The 20,760-nt window shown below is 39.9% G+C and overlaps 1 protein-coding gene across 1 annotated transcript in view; it reads right to left on the bottom strand.

Moving 5' to 3' along the window:
* Nucleotides 1–20,760, bottom strand: part of LOC128647368 (neuronal acetylcholine receptor subunit alpha-7-like) — a 509,652-nt gene that overhangs the window by 305,970 nt on the left and 182,922 nt on the right. Inside the window, exon 4 of the mRNA XM_053700153.1 lies at nucleotides 15,646–15,755. Within this exon, the coding sequence (XP_053556128.1) occupies nucleotides 15,646–15,755 (110 nt within the window). The remainder of the gene's footprint in view (nucleotides 1–15,645; nucleotides 15,756–20,760) is intronic.

Below are 20,760 nucleotides of genomic sequence, written 5' to 3'. Positions count from 1 at the left end.
ATCCGACGCGGAGCATCCTCTTCTTCCGACGGCCGACGACTGAATGAAGATTTCTTGAAATGACGTCATCCAAGATGGCGTCCCTTCAATTCCGATTGGCTGATAGAAGTCTATCAGCCAATCGGAATTAAGGTAGAAAAAATCCTATTGGCTGATGCAATCAGCCAATAGGACTGAACTTCAATCCTATTGGCTGATTGGATCAGCCAATAGGATTGAGCTGGCATTCTATTGGCTGTTCCAATCAGCCAATAGAATGCCAGTTCAATCCTATTGGCTGATTGGATTTTTTTTCTACCTTAATTCCTATTGGCTGATAGAATTCTATCAGCCAATCGGAATTGAAGGGACGCCATCTTGGATGACGACATTTAAAGGAACCTTCATTCAGTCGTTGGCCGTCGGATGAAGAGGATGCTCCGCTTCGGATGTCTTGAAGATGGACCCGCTCCGTGCCGTATGGATGAAGATAGAAGATGCCGTCTGGATGAATACTTTTGCCCATCTGGAGGACCACTTCTGCCCGGTTGGATGAAGACTTCTGCCCGTCTGGAGGTCCACTTCTACCCGGTTGGGTGAAGACGTCTCCCGGTAGGGTGATCTTCAAGGGGTTAGTGTTAGGTTTTTTTAAGGGGGTATTGGGTGGGTTTTAGAGTAGGGTTGGTTGTGTGGGTGGTGGGTTTTAATGTTGGGGGGGAATTGTAATTTGTTTTTACAGGTAAAAGAGCTGATTACTTTGGGGCAATGCCCCGCAAAAGGCCCTTTTAAGGGCTATTTGTAATTTAGTGTAGGGTAGGGCTTTTTTTATTTAGGGGGGCTTTTTTATTTTGTTAGGGGGATTAGAGTAGGTGTAATTAGTTTAAAAAACTTGTAATTTCTTTATTATTTTCTGTAATTTAGTGGGGGGGTTTTTCGTACTTTAGATAATTTTATTTAATTGTAATTAATTGTATTTAATTTAGGTAATTAATTTAATTATAGTGTAGTGTTAGGTGTAATTGTAACTTAGGTTAGGTTTTATTTTACAGGTAAATTTGTCTTTATTTTAACTAGGTAGTTATTAAATAGGTAATAACTATTTAATAACTATTGTACCTAGTTAAAATAAATACAAAGTTGCCTGTAAAATAAAAATAAACCCTAAGATAGCTACAATGTAACTATTAGTTATATTGTAGCTAGCTTAGGGTTTATTTTATAGGTAAGTATTTAGCTTTAAATAGGAATAATTTAGTTAATTGTATTAATTTTATTTAGATTTATTGTAATTATATTTAAGTTAGGGGGTGTTAGGGTTAGGGTTAGACTTAGGTTTAGGGGTTAATACATTTAATATAGTGGCAGTGAAGTTGGGGGCGGCAGATTAGGGGTTGATAAATGTAGGTAGGTGGCGGCGACATTGGGGGTGGCAGAGTAGGGGTTAATAAATATAATGTAGGTGTCGGCGATGTTGGGGGCGGCAGATTAGGGGTTCATAAGTATAATGTAGTTGGCGGAGGTGTCCAGAGCGGCAGATTAGGGGTTAATAATATAATGCAGGTGGACGCGATGTCAGTGGCGGCAGATTAGGGGTTAATCAGTGTAAGATTAGTGGTGTTTAGACTCGGGGGTTCATGTTAGGGTGTTAGGTGTAGACATAAAATGTGTTTCCCCATAGGAATCAATGGGGCTGCGTTAGGAGCTTTACGCTGCTTTTTTGCAGGTGTTAGGTTTTTTTTTCAGCCGGCTCTCCCCCATTGATTCCTATGGGGAAATTGTGCACGAGCACGTTTTATCAGCTCACCGCTAACGTAAGCAGCGCTGGTATTGAGGTGAGATGTGGAGCTAAATTTGGCTCTTCGCTCACTTTTTTGCGGCTAATGCCGGGTTTGTAAAAACCCGTAATACCAGCGCTGTCTGTAAGTGAGCGGTGAGCATAAACTGCTTGTTAGCACCACACCCCTGTTAACGCAAAACTCGTAATCTAGGCGATAGTTTTGACAGGTAAATAGAAAAAAAAACAAGGCTCTATTTCTGTTTAAAAGGAGAGATAGCAAAAATGCTCTGGTATTTTGAGCAAGTTCTTCTCTGAAAGTTCTTATAGTGAAGGAGTTAAGCCCTTGAAGATCCTCGCTTTCTTTTCTCAGTGCATTACACAGTACTGGGTTAATGTGTGTTATATAGATAACATTGTGCTCACTCCTGTGGATTTACCTCGGAGTCAGCTACTTGAAGGGATATAGAAGTCTACAGCATTCTGATGAGCCCAGAATATTATTGTTAGGCTGCTTTATTTTATTTTTGTAATGCTTTATTGGTGCATCATGCACAGATACTGGTTGGTAGCTATGCTCTGTGCATTACAAAGATTAATACAATTGCGGCTTAGAAAAAAAATCATTAAAGGGAACAGAAGCCTGAGAAGCATAAAAATCGCTAGCAGAGTTGACCGGATCATGTCGGACACACATATGATAAATCAGCCCCAATGTGTGTAATTCTGGCTCTTTTGAAGAATTATAAGAAAAATTTACTGTGACTCTCTTGGAATTCACTTTAATGTGTTTGCATACTGAACAGATAACATCACACTTATGAGGTAATTTCCCTGTTATTATCAAATGTTGAAGTTTACTTTTAACTTCCATTTTTCCAATAAGCATAATAGATCAAAAGCAAGCAAATGTTATTATAGATTTAGATCACCCAATGGAGAGCTGACACCTTAAAAAAGCAACCCTGTAAATAAATATACTAACAATCTTTATTTGGTTAAGTTGTCTCATTGTTTTTTGGGGGTTTTATAAGAGTTATTTTGTTTACAAATGTACACTAGAGTTGCTATACTTTTTTATGGCTGGTTGATGAACCAAAGGTACTTAGGAAATGGTCTTATCAACTTCCCTGGGTCTGGACAAACAAGCCTTATAAATTCCTTGTTTATCAGAAAAGCTCTCAGGTTTTAGTGTAATGAAGAAGAACTGGTCATTTTGATAGAAACATAGAAACATAGAATTTGACGGTAGATAAGAACCAAGAAAGGCCCATCAAGTCTACCCATATTACATGTTACTTTTTCCTTAGGATAGCCTTATGCATGTCCCAGGCATTTTTAAATTCCTTTACAGTCTTTGTGTTTACCACCTCAAATGGAAGTTCATTCCATGAATCCACCACCCTTTCTGTAAAAAAAATGCTTCCTTAAATTTCTCCTGAATCTGCTACCCTCTAACTTTAGATTGTGACCCCTTGTTTTGGCATTTATTTTTTTGTGAAAAAACATAATTTATGCTTACCTGATAAATTCCTTTCTCCTGTAGTGTAGTCAGTCCACGGGTCATCATTACTTATGGGATATTAACTCCTCCCCAACAGGAAGTGCAAGAGGATCACCCAAGCAGAGCTGCTATATAGCTCCTCCCCTCTACGTCACACCCAGTCATTCGACCGAGAACCAAACGAGAAAGGAGAAACTATAGGGTGCAGTGGTGACTGGAGTATAATTTAAAATTTAGACCTGCCATAAAAAACAGGGCGGGCCGTGGACTGACTACACTACGGGAGAAAGGAATTTATCAGGTAAGCATAAATTATGTTTTCTCCTGTTAAGTGTAGTCAGTCCACGGGTCATCATTACTTATGGGATACCAATACCAAAGCTAAAGTACACGGATGACGGGAGGGACAGGCAGGATCTTTATACGGAAGGAACCACTGCCTGAAGAACCTTTCTCCCAAAAACAGCCTCCGAAGAAGCAAAAGTGTCAAATTTGTAAAATTTGGAAAAAGTATGAAGAGAAGACCAAGTTGCAGCCTTGCAAATCTGTTCAACAGAGGCCTCATTCTTAAAGGCCCAAGTGGAAGCCACAGCTCTAGTAGAATGAGCTGTAATTCTTTCAGGAGGCTGCTGTCCAGCAGTCTCATAGGCTAAACGTATTATGCTACGAAGCCAGAAAGAGAGAGAAGTAGCAGAAGCTTTTTGACCTCTCCTCTGTCCAGAATAAACGACAAACAGTGAAGAAGTTTGTCGAAAATCTTTAGTTGCCTGTAAATAAAATTTCAGGGCACGGACTACATCCAGATTGTGTAGAAGTCGTTCCTTCTTTGAAGAAGGGTTAGGACACAATGATGGAACGACAATCTCTTGATTGATATTCCTATTAGTGACTACCTTAGGTAAGAACCCAGGTTTAGTACGCAGAACAACCTTGTCTGAATGAAAAATCAGATAAGGAGAATCACAATGTAAGGCCGATAACTCAGAGACTCTTCGAGCCGAGGAAATAGCCATTAAAAACAGAACTTTCCAAGATAACAATTTGATATCAATGGAATGAAGGGGTTCAAACGGAATGTTAAGAACTAAATTTAAGCTCCATGGTGGAGCAACAGTCTTAAACACAGGCTTAATCCTGGCCAAAGCCTGACAAAAAGCCTGAACGTCTGGAACTTCTGACAGACGTTTGTGTAAAAGAATGGACAGAGCTGAGATCTGTCCCTTTAAGGAACTGGCAGATAAACCCTTTTCTAAACCTTCTTGTAGAAAAGACAATATCCTAGGAATCCTAACCTTACTCCATGAGTGACTCTTGGATTCGCACAAATGTAAGTATTTACGCCATATTTTATGGTAAATCTTTCTGGTAACAGGTTTCCTAGCCTGTATTAAGGTATCAATTACTGACTCCAAAAATCCACGCTTTGATAAAAGCAAGCGTTCAATTTCCAAGCAGTCAGCTTCAGAGAAATTAGATTTTGATGTTTGAAAGGACCCTGAATCAGAAGGTCCTGTCTCAGAGGCAGAGACCAGGGTGGACAGGATGACATGCCCACTAGATCTGCATACCAGGTCCTGCGTGGCCACGCAGGCGCTATTAGAATCACCGATGCTCTCTCCTGTTTGATCCTGGCAATCAATCGAGGAAGCATCGGGAAGGGTGGAAACACATAAGCCATCCCGAAGGTCCAAGGTGCTGTCAAAGCATCTACCAGGACCGCTCCCGGGTCCCTGGACCTGGACCCGTAACAAGGAAGCTTGGCGTTCTGGCGAGACGCCATGAGATCTATCTCTGGTTTGCCCCAACGTCGAAGTATTTGGGCAAAGACCTCCGGATGAAGTTCCCACTCCCCCGGATGAAAAGTCTGACGACTTAGGAAATCCGCCTCCCAGTTCTCCACTCCCGGAATGTGGATCACTGACAGGTGGCAAGAGTGAGACTCTGCCCAGCGAATTATCTTTGATACTTCCATCATCGCTAGGGAGCTTCTTGTCCCTCCTTGATGGTTGATGTAAGCTACAGTCGTGATGTTGTCCGACTGAAACCTGATGAACCTGAGTTGTTAACTGAGGCCAAGCCAGAAGGGCATTGAGAACTGCTCTCAATTCCAGAATGTTTATTGGAAGGAGACTCTCCTCCTGAGTCCATGATCCCTGAGCCTTCAGGGAATTCCAGACAGCGCCCCAACCTAGTAGGCTGGCGTCTGTTGTTACAATTGTCCAGTCTGGCCTGCTGAAGGGCATCCCCCTGGACAGATGTGGCCGAGAAAGCCACCATAGAAGAGAATTTCTGGTCTCTTGATCCAGATTCAGAGTAGGGGACAAATCTGAGTAATCCCCATTCCACTGACTTAGCATGCACAATTGCAGCGGTCTGAGATGCAGGCGTGCAAAGGGTACTATGTCCATTGCTGCTACCATTAAGCCGATTACCTCCATGCATTGAGCCACTGACGGGTGTTGAATGGAATGAAGGACACGGCAAGCATTTTGAAGCTTTGCTAACCTGTCTTCTGTCAGGTAAATCTTCATTTCTACAGAATCTATAAGAGTCCCCAAGAAGGGAACTCTTGTGAGTGGAAAGAGAGAACTCTTCTCTTCGTTCACCTTCCACCCATGCGACCTTAGAAATGCCAGTACTAACTCTGTATGAGACTTGGCAGTTTGAAAGCTTGACGCTTGTATCAGAATGTCGTCTAGGTACGGAGCCACCGAAATTCCTCGTGGTCTTAGCACCGCCAGAAGAGAGCCCAGAACCTTTGTGAAGATTCTTGGAGCCGTAGCCAATCCGAATGGAAGAGCTACAAACTGGTAATGCCTGTCTAGGAAGGCAAACCTTAGATACCGGTAATGATCTTTGTGAATCGGTATGTGAAGGTAGGCATCCTTTAAATCCACTGTGGTCATGTACTGACCCTTTTGGATCATGGGTAAGATTGTCCGAATAGTTTCCATTTTGAACGATGGAACTCTTAGGAATTTGTTTAGGATCTTTAAATCCAAGATTGGTCTGAAGGTTCCTTCTTTCTTGGGAACCCCAAACAGATTTGAGTAAAACCCCAGTCCGTGCTCCGACCGCGGAACCGGGTGGATCACTCCCATTAGTAAAAGATCTTGTACACAGCGTAGAAATGCCTCTTTCTTTATTTGGTTTGTTGACAACCTTGAAAGATGAAATCTCCCTTTTGGGGGAGAGGTTTTGAAGTCCAGAAGATATCCCTGAGATATGATCTCTAACGCCCAGGGATCCTGGACATCTCTTGCCCAAGCCTGGGCGAAGAGAGAAAGTCTGCCCCCCACTAGATCCGTTCCCGGATCGGGGGCCCTCAATATATGCTGTCTTAGGGGCAGCAGCAGGTTTTCTGGCCTGCTTGCCCTTGTTCCAGGACTGGTTAGGTTTCCAGCCTTGTCTGTAGCGAGCAACAGCTCCTTCCTGTTTCGGTGCAGAGGAAGTTGATGCTGCTCCAGCCTTGAAGTTACGAAAGGCACGAAAATTAGACTGTCTAGCCCTAGGTTTGGCTCTGTCTTGAGGCAGGGCATGGCCTTTACCTCCTGTAATGTCAGCGATAATTTCTTTCAAACCAGGCCCGAATAAGGTCTGCCCTTTGAAAGGTATGTTAAGTAATTTAGATTTAGAAGTAACATCAGCTGACCAGGATTTTAGCCACAGTGCTCTACGTGCCTGAATGGCGAATCCGGAATTCTTAGCCGTAAGTTTAGTTAAATGTACTACGGCATCTGAAATAAATGAATTGGCTAGCTTAAGGGTTTTAAGCTTATTTGAAATCTCATCTATAGTTGCTGAGTCAAGAGTCTCTTCCAGAGACTCGGACCAAAATGCGGCCGCAGCCGTGACAGACGCAATACATGTAAGGGGTTGCAATATAAAACCTTGTTGAACAAACATTTTCTTAAGGTAACCCTCTAATTTTTTATCCATTGGATCTGAAAAGGCACAGCTATCCTCCACCGGGATAGTGGTACGCTTAGCCAGAGTAGAAACCGCTCCCTCCACCTTAGGGACCGTCTGCCATAAGTCCCGTGTGGTGGCGTCTATTGGAAACATTTTTCTAAATACAGGAGGGGGGGAAAAGGGTACACCGGGCCTATCCCACTCCTTAGTAATTATCTCTGTAAGCCTTTTAGGTATAGGAAATACGTCAGTACTCGCTGGTACCGCATAGTATCTATCCAGCCTACATAATTTCTCTGGGATTGCAACGGTGTTACAATCATTCAGAGCCGCTAATACCTCCCCTAGCAGTACACGGAGGTTTTCTAGTTTAAACTTAAAATTTGAAATGTCTGAATCCACTCTATTTGGATCAGATCCGTCACCTGCAGATTGAAGCTCTCCGTCCTCATGTTCTGCAAATTGTGACGCAGTATCTGACATGGCCCTAGTATTATCAGCGCACTCTGTTCTCACCCCAGAGTGATCTCGCTTACCTCTAAGTTCTGGTAATTTAGACAAAACTTCAGTCATAACATTAGCCATGTCCTGTAGGGTGATTTGTAATGGCCGCCCTGAAGTACTCGGCGTTACAATATCACGCACCTCCCGAGCGGGAGATGCAGGTACTGACACGTGAGGCAAGTTAGTCGGCATAACTTCCCCCTCGTTGTTTGGTGAATGATGTTCAACTTGTACAGATTGACTTTTATTTAAAGTAGCATCAATGCAATTAGTACATAAATTTCTATTGGGCTCCACCTTGGCTTTTGCACATATAGCACAGAGATATTCCTCTGAGTCAGACATGTTTAACAAACTAACAATTAGACTAGCAAGCTTGGAAATACTTTTCAACTCAATTTACAAGCAATATGTAAAACGTACTGTGCCTTTAAGAAGCACAGAAAAGAACTATGACAGTTGAATAACAATGAACCGGAGAAGTTATAAAAACCAAATTTTTCCCGGTAAAGGCATAAATTTAGCAAAGGATTGCCCCCATTAGCAATGGATAACTAACCCTTAATAGCAGAAAAAAATGTATAAAATATAAACGTTTTTTATCACAGTCAAAGCACAATCTCACAGGTCTGCTGTGAGTGATTACCTCCCTCAAAATAAGTTTTGAAGACCCTTGAGCTCTGTAGAGACGATCCGGATCATGCAGGGAGAGAAACAGACTTGTGACTGAATTTCTGATGCGTAGCAAAAGCGCCAAAATAGGCCCCTCCCCCTCACACACAACAGTGAGGGAAGTTCAGTGAAACTGTTTTAAATTTAAAATAAACGACAGCCAAGTGGAAAAACAGTGCCCAAAACAATTTTTCACCAAGTACCTCAGATAATTAAACGATTTAACATACCAGCAAACGTTTAAAATCTAACAATATGAAATGTTATTAAAAAGCCTGCTGCTAGTCGTTCCCACTGCAAGCTAGGCTAAAAGTTATATGCATACAGTATTGTCCCAGTGAAGTGCCATTCCCCAGAATACTGAAGTGTAAACATATATATACATAACAGCCTGATACCAGTTGCTACTACTGCATTTAAGGCTGAACTTACATTATATCGGTATTGGCAGTATTTTCTCAGTCAATTCCATTCCTCAGAAAATAATATACTGCAACATACCTCTTTGCAGGTGAACCTGCCCGCTGTCCCCTGATCTGAAGTTTACCTCACTCCTCAGAATGGCCGAGAACAGCAAAAATGAATCTTAGTTACGCCGACTAAGATCATACAAAAACTCAGGTAGATTCTTCTTCAAATTCTACCTGAGAAGGAACAACACACTCCGGTGCTGTTTAAAATAACAAACTTTTGATTGAAGATATAAAAACTAAGTATAATCACCACAGTCCTCTCACACATCCTATCTATTAGTTGGGTGCAAGAGAATGACTGGGTGTGATGTAGAGGGGAGGAGCTATATAGCAGCTCTTCTTGGGTGATCCTCTTGCACTTCCTGTTGGGGAGGAGTTAATATCCCATAAGTAATGATGACCCGTGGACTGACTACACTTAACAGGAGAAATGCTTTCAGCTTCTATTTTATTAAGTCCCTTCATATATTTGAAGGTTTCTATCATGTCACCTCTTTCTCTTCTATCCTCTAAACTATACATATTTAGATCATAGAGTCTTTCTTTGTACGTTTTATATTTTAGACCATGTACCATTTTAGTAGCCCTCCTTTAGACTGCTTCTAGTTTATTTATATCTTTCTGAAGATATGGTCTCCAGAACTGTCCACAGTATTCCAGATTTGGTCTAACTAATTATCTGTAAAGTGGCATAAGAACCTTGCTATTTCTGCTACTAAAACCTCTTCCAATGCAACCAAGCATTTGACTGGCCTTGCTGGCTGCACTGCGGCATTGTGTACCAAATTTGAAATCATCTGAAATAATAATTCCCAAATCCCTTTCTTCTTTAATTACAGTCAGTAATGTACCATTGAGACTATAATTGGCCTTTGGGTTTTTGGATCCTATATGCATAATTTTGCTCTTGGTAATATTAAATTTCAGATCCCATTTATTTGACCAGTCCTCTAGTTTATTAATATCACAGTTCATTTGATCAACTCCTCCTGGAATAAATCAGCTTAGATATTGCAAAGTTCTGATTACTTTAATATTACCTTTAAGGGTAGTAAGGTACCCTATTGTTTAAAAGAAAAAAATAATTACAAACACCTTATTAACCCCTTAAGGACTGGGAATTTTAGAGAAAAACGTGCCCAAAGTACCAGAGAACGTTTAGAATTTGTGCTATTGCTCAATTTAAACAGAAATATAGGCCTAGATTTGGAGTTTGGCGGTAAAAGGGCTGTTAACGCTCCGCGGGCTTTTTTCTGGCCGCACCATAAATTTAACTCTGGTATCGAGAGTTCAAACAAATGCTGCGTTAGGCTCCAAAAAAGGAGCGTAGAGCATTTGTACCGCAAATGCAACTCTCGATACCAGAGTTGCTTACGGACGCTGCCAGCCTCAAAAACGTGCTCGTGCACGATTCTCCCATAGGAAACAATGGGACTGTTTGAGCTGAAAAAAAACCTAACACCTGCAAAAAAGCAGCGTTCAGCTCCTAACGCAGCCCCATTGTTTTCTATGGGGAAACACTTCCTACGTCTGCACCTAACACTCTAACATGTACCCCGAGTCTAAACACCCTAACCTTACACTTATTAACCCCTAATCTGCCGCCCCCGCTATCGCTGACCCCTGCATTTTTTTTTTAAACCCTAATCTGCCGCTCCGTAAACCGCCGCAACCTACGTTATCCCTATGTACCCCTAATCTGCTGCCCCTAACACCGCCGACCCCTATGTTATATTTATTAACCCCTAATCTGCCCCCCACAACGTCGCCGACACCTGCCTACACTTATTAACCCCTAATCTGCCGAGCGGACCTGAGCGCTACTATAATAAAGTTATTAACCCCTAATCCGCCTCACTAACCCTATCATAAATAGTATTAACCCCTAATCTGCCCTCCCTAACATCGCCGACACCTAACTTCAATTATTAACCCCTAATCTGACGACCGGAGCTCACCGCTATTCTAATAAATGTATTAACCCCTAAAGCTAAGTCTAACCCTAACTCTAACACCCCCCTAACTTAAATATAATTTACATCTAACGAAATAAATTAACTCTTATTAAATAAATGATTCCTATTTAAAGCTAAATACTTACCTGTAAAATAAATCCTAATATAGCTACAATATAAATTATAATTATATTATAGCTATTTTAGGATTAATATGTATTTTACAGGCAACTTTGTAATTATTTTAACCAGGTACAATAGCTATTAAATAGTTAAGAACTATTTAATAGTTACCTAGTTAAAATAATAACAAATTTACCTGTAAAATAAATCCTAACCTAAGATATAATTAAACCTAACACTACCCTATCAATAAAATAATTAAATAAACTACATACAATTACCTACAATTAACCTAACACTACACTATCAATAAATTAATTAAACACAATTCCTACAAATAAATACAATTAAATAAACTAACTAAGTTACAAAAAATAAAAAAATATTTACAAACATAAGAAAAATATTACAACAATTTTAAACTAATTACACCTACTCTAAGCCCCCTAATAAAATAACAAAGACCCCCAAAATAAAAAATTCCCTACCCTATTCTAAATTTAAAAAGTTACAAGCTCTTTTACCTTACCAGCCCTGAACAGGGCCCTTTGCGGGGCATGCCCCAAGAATTTCAGCTCTTTTGCCTGTAAAAGAATAAATACAATACCCCCCCCCAACATTACAACCCACCACCCACATACCCCTAATCTAACCCAAACCCCCCTTAAATAAACCTAACACTAAGCCCCTGAAGATCTTCCTACCTTGTCTTCACCATCCAGGTTCACCGATCCGTCCTGAAGAGCTCCTCCGATGTCCTGATCCAAGCCCAAGCGGGGGGCTGAAGAGGTCCATGATCCGGTCAAAGTCTTCATCCAAGCGGGGCAGAAGAGGATCTTCCATCCGATTGAAGTCATCATCCAGGCGGCATCTTCTATGGTCTTCCATCCGGAGCGAAGCGGCAGGATCCTGAAGACCTCCAGCGTGGAACATCCATCCGGACCGACGACTGAACGACGAATGACTGTTCCTTTAAGGGACGTCATCCAAGATGGCGTCCCTCGAATTCCGATTGGCTGATAGGATTCTATCAGCCAATCGGAATTAAGGTAGGAATTTTCTGATTGGCTGATGGAATCAGCCAATCAGAATCTAGTTCAATCCGATTGGCTGATCCAATCAGCCAATCAGATTGAGCTCGCATTCTATTGGCTGTTCCGATCAGCCAATAGAATGCGAGCTCAATCTGATTGGCTGATTGGATCAGCCAATCGGATTGAACTTGATTCTGATTGGCTGATTCCATCAGCCAATCAGAAAATTCCTACCTTAATTCCGATTGGCTGATAGAATCCTATCAGCCAATCGGAATTCGAGGGACGCCATCTTGGATGACGTCCCTTAAAGGAACAGTCATTCGTCGTTCAGTCGTCGGTCCGGATGGATGTTCCGCGCTGGAGGTCTTCAGGATCCTGCCGCTTCGCTCCGGATGGAAGACCATAGAAGATGCCGCCTGGATGATGACTTCAATCGGATGGAAGATCCTCTTCTGCCCCGCTTGGATGAAGACTTTGACCGGATCATGGACCTCTTCAGCCCCCAGCTTGGGCTTGGATCAGGACATCGGAGGAGCTCTTCAGGACGGATCGGTGAACCTGGATGGTGAAGACAAGGTAGGAAGATCTTCAGGGGCTTAGTGTTAGGTTTATTTAAGGGGGGTTTGGGTTAGATTAGGGGTATGTGGGTGGTGGGTTGTAATGTTGGGGGGGGGGGGTATTGAATTTATTATTTTACAGGCAAAAGAGCTGAAATTCTTGGGGCATGCCCCGCAAAGGGCCCTGTTCAGGGCTGGTAAGGTAAAAGAGCTTGTAACTTTTTTAATTTAGAATAGGGTAGGGAATTTTTTATTTTGGGGGTCTTTGTTATTTTATTAGGGGGCTTAGAGTAGGTGTAATTAGTTTAAAATTGTTGTAATATTTTTCTTATGTTTGTAAATATTTTTTTATTTTTTGTAACTTAGTTCTTTTTTATTTTTTGTACTTTAGCTAGTTTATTTAATTGTATTTATTTGTAGGAATTGTGTTTAATTAATTTATTGATAGTGTAGTGTTAGGTTAATTGTAGGTAATTGTAGGTAGTTTATTTAATTATTTTATTGATAGGGTAGTGTTAGGTTTAATTATATCTTAGGTTAGGATTTATTTTACAGGTAAATTTGTTATTATTTTAACTAGGTAACTATTAAATAGTTCTTAACTATTTAATAGCTATTGTACCTGGTTAAAATAATTACAAAGTTGCCTGTAAAATAAATATTAATCCTAAAATAGCTATAATATAATTATAATTTATATTGTAGCTATATTAGGATTTATTTTACAGGTAAGTATTTAGCTTTAAATAGGAATCATTTATTTAATAAGAGTTAATTTATTTCGTTAGATGTAAATTATATTTAAGTTAGGGGGGTGTTAGTGTTAGGGTTAGACTTAGCTTTAGGGGTTAATACATTTATTAGAATAGCGGTGAGCTCCGGTCGTCAGATTAGGGGTTAATAATTGAAGTTAGGTGTCGGCGATGTTAGGGAGGGCAGATTAGGGGTTAATACTATTTATGATAGGGTTAGTGAGGCGGATTAGGGGTTAATAACTTTATTATAGTAGCGCTCAGGTCCGCTCGGCAGATTAGGGGTTAATAAGTGTAGGCAGGTGTCGGCGACGTTGTGGGGGGCAGATTAGGGGTTAATAAATATAACATAGGGGTCGGCGGTGTTAGGGGTAGCAGATTAGGGGTACATAGGGATAACGTAGGTGGCGGCGCTTTGCGGTCGGAAGATTAGGGGTTAATTATTTTAAGTAGCTGGCGGCGACGTTGTGGGGGGCAGGTTAGGGGTTAATAAATGTAATACAGGGGTCGGCGGGGTTAGGGGCAGCAGATTAGGGGTACATAAGTATAACGTAGGTGGCCGTCGGCAGATTAGGGGTTAAAAATTTTAATCGAGTGGTGGCGATGTGGGGGGAGCTCGGTTTAGGGGTACATAGGTAGTTTATGGGTGTTAGTGTACTTTAGGGTACAGTAGTTAAGAGCTTTATAAACCGGCGTTAGCCAGAAAGCTCTTAACTCCTGCTATTTTCAGGCGGCTGGAGTTTTGTCGTTAGATGTCTAACGCTCACTTCAGAAACGACTCTAAATACCAGCGTTAGAAAGATCCCATTGAAAACATAGGATACGCAAATGGCGTAGGGGGATCTGCGGTATGGAAAAGTCGCGGCTGAAAAGTGAGCGTTAGACCCTTTAATCAATGACTCCAAATACCAGCAGGCGGCCAAAACCAGCGTTAGGAGCCTCTAACGCTGGTTTTGACGGCTACCGCCGAACTCCAAATCTAGGCCATAGCCTTGGGGTTTTTTTTATTTTTTTTTATTGACCTAACAACACAATATTTATTTTTTTAGTCGACATCCCAACTTTGGGTTTCTCGTAGGATAGCCTTATGAATATCCCAGGCTCTCTAAATGTTTGCCACAGTGTTTGTCATTACTATCTCTTGTAGAAGTTTATTCCATGGGGCCAATTTACCAGTCTGTTGGACATGATATGCTGTAGCATTGTGCATTGGTTGCATGCAGGCAGGTAGACTTAGTAAGCTCAGTAGTCAGACTAGTGGGTTAATATGCTAATCAGTAATGTTACTACTGGGGGCGTCATTCCATTCTAGGACCCAGGCAGCACAATATTTTGAGCCGGCTCTGGCTGCGCACCACACTTTTGAAATCCCCAGTAGTGAAGAAGTTAATCAGGTAGCTTGTAAGATTAATTATAGCTGTAGTGTAGAGACTACCTTCCCACCTGACACCTTCCACCCTCTGATCCCTAACTGATCATTCCCAAACAGCCTGCCAGTATGCAGATTAGGGAGAGATTTTTTTTAAATATATACATTTTTTATTTTAATTTACACAGTGTCACTGCTTGCATTCGCAAGCTACCTTCATTTAGTAAAGAGAGCACGATCAGCGCTCCCTCACCATATGAAGGCAGATTCTTTCTGCGTCTGGCTGCAATCTTAGCTGTCAAAGCTGAGAGCTGGGCCTGCAGCATGAGGCAGAAGGTTAGATGTAACTACTACGTCAACAGGGTACACTGAGCAAAGTATCCTGTGACATGGTAGCTACGTCCTATAGGCAGAAGGGGTTAAAAGGACATGAAACTAAAATATTTCCTTCCTGATTCAGATAGAGCATACCATTTTAAACAACTTTCCTATATACTTCTGTTATCTAGTTTGCTTTATGTTATTGGTATTGTATGTTGAAAAGAATACCTAGGTAGACTCAGGAGCTGGGAGCTAGCTGCTGATTGGTGGCTGCACATATAGGCCTCTTGTCATTGGGTTACCAATGTCCTCAGTTAGCTCCAGTAGTGCATTGATCCTCGTTCAACAAAGGACACCAAGAGAACAAAGAAAAAAATGATGATAGAAACAAACTGGAAAGTTGTTTAAAAATGAATGCTCTATCTGAATTATTAATATACTTCAGCAAATTAGAAACAATTTGAATTAAATACGGTATATATATTGCAAAATGCATATTTAGTACCCGTACTTATCCAGCAAACACACAAGAGCTACAGAGCAGCAAGATTGTGTTTGCTGACAGCTAGACAAAAGTACATATTTACAGCTTTCATATAACAGTACAGATTTGTGTCATATTGGTTTGCAATATGTTTGCACTAGGCAGGAGTCACAGTAATAAGTGCACCAAACAATATTTTGAGTTGTATGTGGGTGTCATATTACTTTACCTGTTGTATAGAAGTATATCAGGAACCCAGATCTGATCTGAAGGAAAGCGAAGTGTCTGAACACCTGGATATTCATTTTGATCCCAAGTTAAGTAGAAATCATTCCAATACTGTAAAAAAGAGAAATGTAAAGTAGCTTTATATTTAATAGAATACAAATGTCCTTTCCTCAAAATGAGTCTTTTATCAAACAATCAAGGGTAAGATTTGAAATATATTAAAAACTGGGTACAAATTGCACAATACAATTTTTTAATTAAATACTTTTTTAGAACACAGGAAGGAATCTACAGTATGAAGATGTAATTGAGTTAGAAAATTGTCGTTAAGAGAAATATTGCTTAAAATATTAAGCTACTGTCGTTAGTATTAAAGAATAGAAGGTAAACTATTCATTTATTACCAATACCACCTTTAACCCCACCACAGCTGCAATACCCCCTAACCCAATTTCCCTGCATCTTACAATATGTGTTTAAAGGGACATAAAACCCATATTTTTTCTTTCATGATTTATAGAGCATGTAATTTTAAACAACTTTCTAATTTACTTCTATTATCTAATATGCTTCATAGTCTTGATATCCTTTGCTGGAAAGCATATCTAGATAGGCTCAGTAGCTGCTGATTGGTTGCTGCACATAGATGCCTTGTGTGATTGGCTCTCCCATGTGCATTGCTATTCCTTCAACAAAGGATATCTGAAGAATGAAGCAAATTAGATAATAAAAGTAAATTGGAAAGTTGTTTAAGATTGTATCCTCTATCTGAATCACAAAAGCTTTTTTGGGGGGGTTTAATGTCCCTTTAAGCTTTATGCAACCATAATCACTCCACGATATTTCCACTTTAAATCACAGGAATCCCTCCACTAAAATACAACTTAGCCGATGTTAATTAAACCCTAAACTGCCATAATATTAAATTACAATACAATTTACAATACTTGAACTCTAAATTGCAAGATTGCGCCCACTGCATTAAAGGGACATTAAAGGGATAGTAAATCCAAAAATTTTCTTTCATGATTCAGATAGAGCATGCAATTTTAAGCATCTTTCTAATTTACTCCTATTAAAAAAATTATTTGTTCTCTTGGTATCTTTATTTGAAAAAGCAGGAATGTTAAAGTGATGGTAAATTTCAGACTATAAGAATGTTGCAATAAAACATATATTAGTTTGCAATTAAAACCACATTATTATTTTTTTAAGTGTATATATATATATTTTATAATAAAATGATTATAATCCTAAATGGTATTGGCTGTTCCTCCACTCCCCTTCATTTCCTCTTTTGGCCGTGCTGTGATGTATAGAGCAGTCACATCCCCTCTCTACATAGGCTTTCTATGGGCTTTAAAGGGGCTGGACTTCAAGATTGTCAACTGACACACATGTTGATTGGAAGTTCACTGGAATTGTCATGAAAAAAAAAAGAGTTCATCATGGGCCGGCATAACATTGTAATAGAAGCATTACTATATGCACTAATTTAACCCTTTCACAGATGGATTAAAAACAAAAAAAGGTATGCATATACTTTTTAATGGCAAAGATTACATGTATGGCATTTGATTATTTAAAGTTTACCATCACTTTAAACACAAATTGTAAGCTGCATGATGATTAATGTACCTCGGACCTTCATATCTGAAAATAAGTTTGCAATGAATAATGCACATTTATTTTCTCATATGAGCAAATTGTTTTGTTTTTTTCTTTTCACTGATTTGCCTGTCCCCTGGAACAAACCAATCCTTGCTAACCAATCACAAACTAACACACACATATAGCATGAACTCTCTTTGCACATGTGCAGTTAAAGGGACATTAAACCCACATTTTTTCTTTCATAATTCAGACAGAAAATACAATTTTAAACAACATTCCAATTTACTTATATTATCTAATTTGCTTCATTCTTTAGATATGCTTTGTTAAAGAAATAGCAATGCGCACGGGAGAGCCAATCACAGGAGGCATCTATGTGCAGCCACCAATCAGAAGCTACTGAGCCTATCTAGATATGCTTTTACAGGAAAGAATATCAAGAGAATGAAGCAAATTAGATAATAGAAGTAAATTAGAAAGTTGTTTAAAATGGTATTCTCTATCTGAATCATGAAAGAAAAAATTTGGGTTTAATGTTCCTTTAAGGAAAGAGACTGGGTTAGCCTGCACTCTTCTCTTCCTGTAAAGGGATAGGAAAGTCAATAATAAACTTGCATAAATCTGAAAGAGAATTTTATTTTAAGACTCTTTTAAATTCACTTCTATTTTAAAATGTACTCTTGATATCCACTCTTTAAAAAGAATATGTACATATACTAAACTAGTGGGCGCTAGCTCTTGATTGTTGCCTGCCCACATTTGTCGCTTGAGATTGGCTCACTAGAAGGATGTGTTTAGCTAGCTCTCAGTAGTACATTACTGCTCCTTCAGCAAATGATACCAAGAGATTTAAGCACATTTGATAATAGAAGTAAATTGGAAAGGTGTTTAAAATTGTATTCTCTATCCAAATCATGAAAGAAAAATGTGAGATTTCATGTCCCTTTAGTGTGGTTTAGCACTAATTCAGTTTAGTTATTGCATAGATTGCCTTTCCCTTCATCATTGTTGACTTAAAACTGGTAATCCACCTTAAAAGAGAACAGAGAAGGTGTGGGAGAAGAGGGGGAGGGTAAAAAATTAGCTCATAGAAAATTAGCTTAAAGTGCCAAACCCTCCCTTGGAGATAGTTACCATTTCAGCAAAATTAAACAACATAAATACTGAATGTATATCGCAATGTTTTATGCATTGCTGAAATGTCTAGCTTAATGGTCCTTTAACCACTGAATGAATAACTGCCACTCCCCCAAATCCAAACACCAACCTCAAAGGTTCTTGCTCCTCAATGATCACAACATCATAAATATCAAATATCTTCCCTCTATAACGCTCCAACACTAACAATGCACTCTAAAGGTCATCACTTCCATGACACCTCTACTGCAATTTTATCTATTTTTGCAGGAGGAAGTAAATACTGCTGCTGCTGCTGGGAGGAGCTGGAGGAGCAGGTTAGAGTGATAATGAGATCCTCTAGTAATGGGCAGTAACACTTCCTTCAATACACTAAATGTAAGCCTGTCAACGGTCCTCCTGTGTGATCACACATGGTGCTTACATTTCTGTGTGTCTTGCTCTGTTTTTTTTTAGCTCCCCTCAGCAGAAATAGGACTATTTTACCTTAAGTGTGTGTGATATAGGAGGATTCTCAGGCCCAAAGCCAACCATTCAACCCTTCTTTGCATTTAATTTGCTTTCATTAAGTGTACATATACATATAAATACAGTGTGTGTGTGTGTGTATATATATATATATATATATATATATATATATATATATATATATATATATAACACTAATAATTGTGAGGGGGTGGAAGTCTTGGTGAGTTCTCACACTTTTTTGTAGGACTTAACCCCTGCCACTCTATCAGCAAAAATGTACCCAGCACCAAACACCCAAGAGGAACAATGTGTGACTCATTTCTCCATGTGAGTACAACAAGAATTCCCTAACACACAAGGGAGCTCTTTCAAAGTACTTGCACCAACATTAGTGAACTTGAAAAAAGTGAGTTCACTAATCTAGGTGAAGGAACTTTGAAAGGCACTCTCATGAATGAGTTTACTATAAAAAACAATTCATGAAGGAGAGGGCAGAGCCTGGTGGCAAGGAGAACGGCCACATTTCTTTGAAGCTCCAATGTCTTAGGCCAGGGTATCGCCCATCCAAGCGGCATAAGCAAAGAAAGAGGACGGTAATTTGGTACCACAGACCCCAGTGATATCGTTGATGGCCTGAGATAGCTTTGACCCATGATTTAGATGGGCTCTACTGATCTGTCACCAAGGTCTATACAGAGTGTCTGGTGGGAGGACCCACCATCTTGCTGCTCTAGGCCCTTCGAAAAGTAACCTTCCCAGCACACTGCGTCAAAAAGATGGTTGAGGTTTAATTGTGTAAAGCCAACCTTGAACCAGGATGAGTACACACGTTTAATACATACCTAAATAATAAAGCCAAACAATTTTATTTTTATTTTTCCATGCACAATAAATTACTTGCAGAAATGACTGCTTTAGTGGCTTATATTAATGTGCCCTTATCTTGAGAAGCATCTTCCTCATTGATTTAACTTTTAAATGCTGTAGAATATTTAAACCAGGGATTCCATTTACTCTATGTTTCATAACAATTACCCTGGAAGATGTTATAACTTACCCCTATTAAAAATAAGGGAAGGAAGCAGCAAGGGGAAAGAGGCAGAAAAAAGCAACAGTGATATAGAGTGTATGTTTTATTGCCACATGCTGCAAAACTGCTTGTAAGGAACTCAGTACTTATCAAAGCAGATATTTTCCTTAGCAGAAGAAACCTACTCCATGCGGCAGATTTATCGAAGTCTGGCGGACATGATACGCTGTAGCGTATCATGTCCGCCAGACATAGCTGAATGCTGACAGCATACGCTGTCCGCATTTAACATTGCACAAGCAGTTCTAGTGAACTGAAGGCTCGCCAGAAACACAGGGCTTCAAGCTCCGTACGGAGCTTGATAGATATGCCCCATATATGTTTATTTCTATGGGTAAAATTATATTTACCGAGTATAGTTACTTTGACAATAGAGTTGATCTTGTTTCTTTTGCGTTTTTGCAACAGTTACTGAGGGTGTTTTCAGCAACTTTGTAGTTATTTTACATAGTGGTATAGAACACTTTTTGTCAATCCCATAGTATTATTTCTCATGTCGTTCTAGCATTTCATACATTACATACTACACATAGCGTTTACACCAAGGATATAGTTGGATACACACACTTTGAGTTAATTGAGTGACCTTGGTTCTCTAAACCTATTATAATGGAGGTCCGTTATTTACATCTGCCTTGTTTAGATGTCAGTGTTCTGCACGCACAAAGTGCCCCCAGTCCAGACCATAGGGGGTGTGTCTACACACATTGACGTGGAGGGGTGTGTACACGCCTGATCCGATTTACTTTCGACACGGCAACACTCCTGTAATTGAGATCCACATTATCCTTAACTTACCGTAGT

Source organism: Bombina bombina, chromosome 2 (genome assembly GCF_027579735.1).
Source record: "Bombina bombina isolate aBomBom1 chromosome 2, aBomBom1.pri, whole genome shotgun sequence".
Classification (NCBI taxonomy): Eukaryota; Metazoa; Chordata; class Amphibia; order Anura; family Bombinatoridae; genus Bombina; species Bombina bombina.
This window is presented reverse-complemented; position numbering and strand designations above follow the sequence as displayed.